General features: G+C 42.3%; 1 protein-coding gene across 2 annotated transcripts in view; it reads right to left on the bottom strand.

Annotated features, from left to right (window-relative positions):
* ccdc120a (coiled-coil domain containing 120a) overlaps positions 1-9,506 on the bottom strand; it is a 19,662-nt gene extending 10,156 nt beyond the window's left edge. Inside the window, exon 1 of one of the 2 annotated variants that reach the window (XM_084069291.1) lies at positions 9,373-9,506. Coding sequence is in view for 1 of the 2 variants with exons in the window: in XM_084069290.1 (XP_083925416.1) it covers positions 217-267 (51 nt within the window). In the remaining variant the exon portion in view is untranslated. Of the gene's footprint in view, positions 1-216; positions 323-9,372 lie in introns of those variants that run through there. The other variant, XM_084069290.1, reaches the window with a different exon arrangement.
* Positions 9,507-10,455: the final 949 nt, after the last annotated feature.

The raw sequence follows: 10,455 nt of genomic DNA, 5'->3' as shown, positions 1-10,455 counted from the left end.
GATAGCAGTGAAAGATTATATAAAAAATAACTTGCTTAATTGAAAAAGTAACACAGTATGACTTTAAGTTTAACATAAACGCAGAGCGCATATGTCTGCCAGGCTGGGTTGCATAGCTAGGGTTTCCGGTATGGCTGAGATAATTACAAACACCATAACAGTCTAGTGGAATCTGAGTAGGCTCATAATCAACAGAATAATCCAGCAGAATCTTACTTTATAGTTTAACTCATAGACGTCCCAGTAGGTTACACCTGAATAGGCCATACACCATCTGGCTGGCAGGTTGGCAGCAGACTGGCTGGCTAGTAAGCTGGTTTGGCAAGCAGACTGGTTGGATAGTAGGCTGGTTTGGCAAGCAGACTGGTTGGCTAGTAGGCTGGTTGAGTGTGTTGCTGCAGTGATCCGGTTGGTCTGCAGGTGGCGCAGTTAAAAGTTGGCACAGCAGCTGAGAGGAAGATGGACAAAAACAAACATGAGATAGATAAACTCCTTCAGCATTATGTCATCAAGAAGAGAACACTGAAAGGGAGCTGCAGTTCATTGAGGTTAATAATGCAGAAATGTTAATTATCATATCAATCATACATCATATCATATCATAGGTTTAAAACCAGCTGTACCATTGACTCTCACTAAAATTGTGACTTATTCAATTCTGTGACTCAGGGGTCACACATTCTCTCTCTGTTGATTGGTCGGTGTGTAATGTTGAAAGATAATTGATGGGCACTGTGTCGTGTGAGCTGAAATGTGTTGATGTGTGATGATCCGACTATAAATACAATCATCTTAACACCTCATCCACAGTAACCAGGAGACTGATGAGGCGATCTGGAATAACCTTAACCGTATTTACCTACAATTCATTTGAACTCTATTGACCTATTCTTACTCTTCTTCTGGCTTTGAAATAGCAACCTACTCAATTTGTTTCAATGGGACAACATTTGTTCGTGCTAATGTTCAATTTCAGATGGTTTATTAATGGAAAGGGTGGGGTTCCCGTTCCCAAAGCTATCTGAGCCAAAATAGCCTTGTTTTTTTATTTTAATCTCTAAACAAAACTCTACTGCAGTCTACAATAGCAAGAGAGTAACGATCATAAAAGCGATGCTTCTTAGTCAATCTTCAGCATAAGGGTTAATTTGTAAAAAGATATATATATTTTTTTAAGTAATACCATCAATATTCTTTGTTACATCTTATTATACAAGTAACACAATAAAAGTCTTGGATTTAGGCTAATCCACTGATATTTTCGCTTTTTCTTTAATAACCATTAATTAATTGTAATCGAGGAAAAAGTTAGAAATAATCATGATATTGATTTGAAGTCATAGGCTACCAGCCCTGGCTAGCACACCTGGTTTCAACCTTTTAATTATGTTTATGTCTGCCGGTTGTCTGCCGGTTGCTGCTCACATCTAATTCAAAACAGTTTACTGTTATACCTTTTATGCATATTTTCTCTTTTGTTAACTTATTATTTTTATTTAACAATGTAACTGCAATTGAAGGAAGCTTGCATTGCACTCCTTTTTTATGCTTGGTGTAAACGTCTAACAACTGCACTTAACAAAAAATAATATAATGGCTCTGACATGTTACTACAGTCTCTTGCATGCACGCAAAAACACACGTATGCAAGCACACACGCGCACACGCACGCGCACACGCACGCACACACACACACACACACACACACACACACACACACACACACACACACACACACACACACACACACACACACACACACACACACACACACACACACACACACACACACACACACACACACACACACACACACACACACACACACACACAGGTGAAGGGTTTATATGTCTGACACTCTGTAGCCAAAACATCCCTGATATCTGATGAGAGGAGAGATGTCTCACACACACCTTCTATCACATTCCTTCACTGCAGAATAGAGTTTAGAGACCATCAACACATAGGGTTTATAAACAGGAACACACACACACACACACACACACACACACACACACACACACACACACACACACACACACACACACACACACACACACACACACACACACACACACACACACAGTACAGTACAGTGTAAGAAGTTTTGGTACATGTAGTGCACAGCACACGGTATTCTACAGTTAGCCTGGTTCCAGACGAATCTGCCATTGCAACAAAAAAAAAGCCCTCTGCAGATTAGGTCTGGCCCCTCTCAATAGAGATTCGGTTTCTCTCCCTCCGAAGTTGTGAGGGACCAATCAGGGCCCAGTGTGCAAATATGGGGCCGGTTTATCACCAGAGGCATTTTTTTTATTTTCCCCTCGGAAATGCAGGTTCCACACAGAGATTCCAGACTAGAATCTACGCAGTGATATTAGTCTGGCCATGCCAGGCTATTCTACAGTCAATATAGTAAAAATGAGATTGGATATAGATGAAGATTGTGGTTATAGAATAAGGTTGTATGATGAGGTTGTAAGGTAGAGGACGTAAGGTGAGGATGCAGGGTGATGCTGGATGAGGTTGTAGTTGACGTTGTAGGATGAGGGTGGAGGGTGGAGGGTGGAGGATGAGGACGCAGGATGCGGATGTAGGACGAGGTTGTAGAATGTGGATGTAGGATGAGGTTGTAGGACAAGGATATAGAATGACGTTGACCAGATTATGTAATGAAACTGGACTGTCAACAGTCGCCTCTCTCTCTCTCTCTCTCTCTCTGAGAATACTGTTTCCTTCTCTCTCTTCCGCTTTCATCAACTATTTCCTGTTTCCCATTTCCTGCCCAGCCCTTTCCTCTTCCTGTTCTCAGAGAGGAGAGAGGTCAGTGTGTGTGTGTGTGTGTGTGTGTGTGTGTGTGTGTGTGTGTGTGTGTGTGTGTGTGTGTGTGCGTGTGCGTGTGTGCGTGTGTGCGTGTGCGTGTGCGTGTGTGTGTGTGTGTGTGTGTGTGTGTGTACTCCATTTTATGGCTCATTCTTTCTTCCTACTGTACATGAGCACATTACAGTCTGTCTCTCCTACCCGTACTGTACATCTCCCTCTCAGATTGCGGCTTAATACCATGAAAGTACGAGTGAAACAAACTCAAACACAATCTGTCTGTCCTACAAAGACAAGCAAACATTATCTGTGCCACAGAGACAAATCACACAATGTCCCACAGAGACGAGCAACAAAATCTGTCTGTCCTCCTACGGAGAAAACAACACCAAGTGTCCCACAGAGACAAATGGCAAAAACCCTAGTCGTGAACTCTGACCTTGAAAACACAGGAAGTCCTTACAGCTGTTTGATTTTGGGGATAGAACAATCCTTCCCTTCCCCAAGGCTATATTGTTTTCCAAACAACCCACGGTGAGCAGCCGACGTTTAGCCCGTAGCAAATATCGCTTCCCAAAGAGGTGGTGATACTGTAGGATCAGTGTACTGCTTCATAGAGAGGCATGTTAGATTTACACAACAGTCTTTAACAGTGGAACTCTTTGGACTGAATGAAGAGCACAATTTATCATGTTAAATCATGTCACCTCTTTATATTTTTTTATATTAACATACTGTTTTTGTATTTGCATATTTTAGCATTTTAACACTTACTACTACTATTGTTGTCTTATATTCACCGAGTATCCACAGTGAATATAAGATGTGACTGACAGATCTATTTGTACACTGCAGATTATCCAATGACAAACATAGCGGTTGGGAGCAGATTGTGTTGGGAAAGTGCATACTGCATACTACTGCACCAGCATATTATATGCTATTATATTATATGCCACTAGTGCACAGTAAATCCATGATCTGAAAATTACCATGTTCTCTACACAGTCACATGACTGCCATGCCATTAATTGTGGGAGCTTTCACCTCAGGAAAATGACGCCTTCAAATGGCAAAGATCGGAGTCTGCAAAGAAGGGCTGCTGTCTTACTTACAGTTATACTCCCATGGCGCTGATGCTATATTCATCACAGTGGCATAGCATAAACACAGCTAGAGCTAATGACATTAATTGTGGGTAAATTTGAGTCAGGTGTACCAGTTAGGGGGCCTGTTTTTAAAAAGGCACAATAACGGCTGTAAATGAATCAGGGTGCTCCCGCCTTCTCTCTTTCTTACTTGCTTTCTAGCTGCTGTATTTCTAGGGACAAAACTCAAGAGTTTATCAAACTTTAAGTTCAGGTTGGACATGACAGATCTTACATTAAAATGAACAGCATGCTGTTGTGTCAAATGAGTAAACCACATAATGACTGTTTACACTGTGTGTGTGTGTGTGTGTGTGTGTGTGTGTGTGTGTGTGTGTGTGTGTGTGTGTGCGTGCGTGCGTGCGTGCGTGCGTGCGTGCGTGCGTGTGCGTGTGTGTGTGTGTGTTAGAGAAAGAGACCACAAACAATAGCAAGGAATGAATAATAATATATAATCAACACACAAGCAGCCACAATGACCTCCGTCCCTCATTCTCTCTCCTCTCCTCTCTGACATTCCTTCTTCTTCTTTCGTGTTCCAGCTTGTTGTCTCCTCTGATAGCCCTCATCTCCCTCTCTCTCTGTGACTCTCCTCTGATTGGTACAGCAGGAGTGGGTCTGATATAAAAAGTAATATTGCTGACAGAATCCCTAACCCAGGTTTTCAAACGTTTTCATGCCACAGACCCCTATATTGACTTCCATTAGGCCACGTATTCACGTAACATTTCACATAATACTATAGACTACCATAGACCCTGATTTAAAAACTAAAACCTGTTTTGTTTAAATGTCACTAAATCCTCCAGATGTCATAATTGAATATGAGAAAATAGATTCATAGTGATGCTATTTAAGCATTTCTTGTGTGTGGTGTGTGTTCCACATTCAAATCCAAATTCAGTGTAGTCCTATGTCAATAAAAAGATAGAGAGAGGGGAAGTGAGGGGGTCAGCCATCTGTTGTCTCTCTCCCTCCTTCACCACTAAACAGGTGAGACTTGAGATAGAGAGACAATAAAGAGAGAGAGAGTGAGAGAGAGGAAAGGAAGCGAAGAATTCACAGCTGATGACTTGGCGGGAGGTTAATACAGCAACAGAAGGAGAGAGAGAGAGAGAGCTGTGTGTTCCTATAGGAGGAAATAACACATTTACGGTTTAGAGACCCTGCACAGTGCACACGCACACGCACACGCACACACACACACACACACACACACACACACACACACACACACACACACACACGCACCAACAGTTGCCTTTATTGGTGACGGTGTATGTGTGTGTTGTCGTGCGCATACACACAATCAGTTACCGTTTATTGGTGTGCGTGTGGACTGTGGAGAGGAGGGGTGTGTATGGCTCTGTCTCTCTGTCTAAAACAACAACAACAACAACAACAACACACATGCACACGCACACATGCACACCCCAGCATGTGCGCACGCACACACACGCACACACACACACACACACACACACACACACACATACACACACACACACACACACACACACACACACACACACACACACACACACACACACACACACACACACACACACACACACAGTCACACACAGTGACACACAGTCACACACCGTATTGTCACAATCAAAACTCTCATCTATCTATGATGTGATATATGATATGATATGATATTTGAACTATGTGAGGAGTCTATCAGTACGTTTTAACAGCGGGCGACTATCGGGCGATCGCGGGCGACATCGTCCAAAAGATAAAGAAAGTCTATGAGAGCCGGCAACTACTGGCGATCGGGCGAAGTGGGCGGGGGGGGGCGATGAAAGATGGATTTTCTTTATCTTTTGGACGATGTCGCCCGGCGATCGCCCGAGAGTCGCCCGCTGTTAAAACGTACTCTTAGTTTTACATTGTCTTCTCCAACAGTAGAATTGAGATCAGATTCCAGATCAACCAATAGTAAGGAGTATAAGATCAGAGATGCAACAATCAAGGATACCCTCTTCGGTAAGACTGTATATAAAAGTCGGGTTTATAATGCGATCGCATTTATAATGCGATTATAATGCTTATAAGGCATCTCATTATCTCAGCTTATAAGACTCCTCATTATAATCATGCATAACAACTTATAACAAGGGCAATGAAGTATTTTAAGTGCTGGTCATAATGCATTATAAGCTCAGCAGAACAGCACATTATAACTAACTACCAGGTTACACTTTACTTTTACTAGGTTGGGTCTATAATGTATTAAAATTGCATTTATAATGCATTATAATGCACTTATAAGGCTTCATAACTTGTTATAAATGTTAATAATTATGCATAACAACTTATAACAAAGACACTTTATAACTGACTACTAACTACCAACTGAGTTAGTTGGTAGATAATGTTTATTTTCTACTTTACTCTTTACTTTTCTATGTTCAGGCGTTAGTTTTGAATATTCTATGAACGTTACATTACAGCCTCTCAGCGGGTCACGTTCAAATGCAAATGCATATAATTGTTTACTTTAAATTGTTGATCATAATGTTGAATAATCATTTCACCAGCAAATGTGTCATACTGTATGATTGCATTTGAATTGTGTTGGTTGGTCTCTAACACTATAATTATTTCACTAAAACACACATTGTAACTTATCAACAGTGAGTCCTACGATAATTACACACCATGAGTTATATCCCTGGTTAGCTAGCAGACAGTGCCTAAAAAAGAAAACCTAACCAGACCAGACAAACTAATTACAGAGACACTGACGTCCCCAGAGAGAAAGGACAACAATGAAGACTCAAGTCTTCCAGAACAGGAAGAACTTTTTGATCAAACCCATTCGATGTTTTGTCATCAGTTTGTATCTGTTAACATTTCAGTCACTTATATAACGCCTATGAGAGAAGTAGGCAGGTAGGAGTTAAGCACGATTTATGCTTTGTCATACAAAAATAGCAGGTCTACAAGCAAGCTCATAACGCCTACTCACGTAGATCAGCTCATTTTCAGTCATACGACGGAGCAAAAACGCAACGTGTTGTGAGCGTATAGATCGCCTATTTTGTGACATATGTGACACAATGCACAACCTAGTATAAATAAAGCATTGGGAAGGAGCTATGTTGGAGAATATACAGCACCTTGACCAAAACCAATGTATATGTATGTACATATGCCCCAAATACATACAGGTACTAAAGTGGTTCTGAGTTCTCTGGTACTGTAGGTCATCCATCAGCTGGCCTCAGAACTCTCACAGATGGTAACACGTTTGATCCTTGCAGCAGTGACTGTGTCCTTGAGCAAGGCACTGAGATTCCAAGTGCTCACATGTAACATTGTAGACTGTCAGCTAACAATCAGCAGTATAACACACACCAACAACTCACAAATAGGGAACCCGAACCCCACACATTCTTTCCTTCAAATCAATCAACCGATAAGCACAACAGTCAAGAAGCAGGCTATTAAGAGACTTGACCAATAATTGACAAACACTAAATCAGCACTTCTTTGATAAGACTGTACTGCCAGGTATGCTATTGCTAGTGGCTGCTGATATCTGGCAAACAATACTGGAGCATCACATCCAGACCTTGAAGGCAGAAGGGGGCGGGGCTGGCGGGCTATGTTAGTGCAGTGAGTGACAGTTGGGGCAAACGCAGTCCCCACAACATCATTTACGATTCTGTGCCTATCGGTACATAACTCGGACGGCGCTTAGTCGACTAGCAGACCATCGGCCGGTCGTCGCGGGCACTCGCGCCTGGAGGCGCTCGGGCGCGACTCCTCGGCCTCAAGGTCCGCCCCTCGCCCCTTCGGGGCGAGGGACCTTGAGGCCGAGGCTTCCCCTATCCCCTTCTGCCTTCAACAGCCTGGTAGAAGCCTGTTCGCTTCTACCCCAGACCCCAGGTCACAAGACTCATGAACTCAAAACAATGACTGTCACTATGACTGGATGTAGTATCACTTTATCAGTACAGCTATTACTGCAACCATGTGGCCTGGGGTGTAAGTGGTATTCCTTTGTTAACCCATTAAAACCGGGAAAGCATCTGTGTCATTTTAGATTTTATATATATATATAGCAACATAAGTTTTTCAGAAAACTATTTAGAACAGTGGTTCTCAAACATAGCAGATGTACAAGCTCACAGCAGTCACTTTGTGCTGTGCTGCGAGCTTGTACATCTGCTATTTTTGAAAGATCTTGAAAGTGTTTGAACATTTTTGAATATTTTTTACATTTTTAACACAAATCTTCACTTCTGGGGGTCCCTGGTACAAAATAGTTTCAGATGGGGGTCCGCTGCCAAATACATATCAATTCGGGGGTCCTTGGCACAAAAAGGTTTGAGAACCACTGATTTAGAATGCATCATCATGCGTCGAGTTTTTGTTGAGAAATAAGGGTCTCTCTCCATCTCTTTAGATAGACCTCTATTGATCCCGTGGGGGAAATGTTCTGCCCACTGTCAGAGGTAGAGAGGCTGTCTGGTAAATCAGAAGGGCAAGGTCGATTTCAGTAAACACAGCAGGGAAAACATCAGGCCTGGATAGTAGTGCCGTGGATACAAATTGTATCCAAATAGTAGAGAGAACTACTCAGAGGATACAGGATAAAATGACATTGGAAGTGATGGACCAAAAAAAATGTGCTGACAAAGTTGGAAGTGGAACACTATACAATGAAAGCCGATATGTCTCTCCTCCTGATTGGATATAATTGGTCTGGTGTATAAAGTGCACTTCTCCAATGCCCCAGCTTTCTTGCAGAACATATCAAAAAGCCCACTACTTTTTCTATTGTTACAGCCCTACAACTTTCTTAATGTACAAAAAGTGAGATCACTTTTTCACAATGCCAGAGTGACCAGTTGCGCCAACACACACACACACGCACGCACGCACGCGCGCGCACACACACACACACACACACACACACACACACACACACACACACACACACACACACACACACACACACACACTCCCCACTTTGATATAAATGTTAATACTGGTCAGATGTCTACTGGTCATAAGAATACTGTCTTGTTGGTTAATACGGTGAGGAATGTTTGACCTCTCGAGTCTCTCCGCTCCGCTAGACGGACAGTGGACACGCGCACGCACACACGCACACACACACACAGCGATAGGGAGATCGGGTTGGTAGAGTGCAGGCTGACCAGCCAGCAGGTATGCATCAACACACACACACACACACACACACACACACACACACACACACACACACACACACACACACACACACACACACACACACACACACACACACACACACACACACACACACACACACACACACACACACACACACACACACACAGTGCTGTACAACACTCTCCTACAAAATGCACACACACACACACACACTACTGTAAAAACTTACTTCTGCACACAAACGTATTCCGCTCCAATAGACAGAAGATTCCGCGGCCAGGGTTCCTTTAAATCCGTTCAATAGAAAGTTACAAAAGGATTTAAAAAAAAGAAAAAACAACTGTTACTAAAGCAAACTATGCAGCACACATCTGTTCTACAGTAGACTGACCCTCTCTCTCTATCTCTCTGTGTTTCTCTCTCTCTCTCTCTCTCTCTCTCTCTCTCTCTCTCTCTCTCTCGCTCGCTCTCATACTGCTCGCTGAGTAGCGTTGCCAGGCGAGAGAAACAAGCACCCAGGTCTATGAAAACAAGCCCAAAAGAAGCAACACATGAGCCCTTTAAACCTATACATCGGCTATTTAAAAAAATAATCTCGAAGAAGAACATTTTAAGATACAAATCTTGTATGGGGGGGGGGGGGGTATGCGGACAAATTATACATATTAATTGGGGGGTCCTTGACATGAAATGTTTAAGAACCACTAGTTTAAACAACATTACATACACAGCAAGTCCGAAATAAGCAACAACATTACTTTAGAAACAAACCCAAACAAAACGCAACTAACCAATATTTACAAGCAACCTTGCAGAAAAACAAGCCCAAAGTCGCTTATAATAAGCGGACATGGCAACCCTGTCACTGAGGACGAAACTAAACGGGACGTGGGTTCGTACTCAGTGATAATTAACGGTAATTCTCTTATTTGAGGTTAAAATATGAAAATATAGTCATGCGCTCTTATCTCTACAAATCAGACCACGTTTCTTCAAACAGACTCTAGTCTAGAGAGGCTGGATAGAGGTTTGCTGTCTCCATTTGATAATCAACAACCCCCGTCTCTATGAGTTGGTATGGTCCATCCATGTAGATCGTATCACCCAGTCTGACCAGAGACCAGACAGAGACAGACACATTTGCAACCACAGAAAAACAATACACCAGCAAAATACCAGTGGTGGAAGAAGTACTCACATTTTTTACTCAAGTAAAAGTATTAATACCACTATGTAGAAATACTCTGTTACAAGTCAAAGTGAAATATTCAAAATGTACTTGAGTAAAAGTGCAAACGTATTGGCATCAAAA

This window comes from Gymnoscopelus microlampas (genome assembly GCF_963454915.1).
Source record: "Gymnoscopelus microlampas genome assembly, chromosome: 10".
Lineage (NCBI taxonomy): Eukaryota > Metazoa > Chordata > Actinopteri > Myctophiformes > Myctophidae > Gymnoscopelus > Gymnoscopelus microlampas.
Note: the sequence above shows the minus strand (reverse complement) of the source record. Positions and strands in the feature narration are given on the sequence as shown.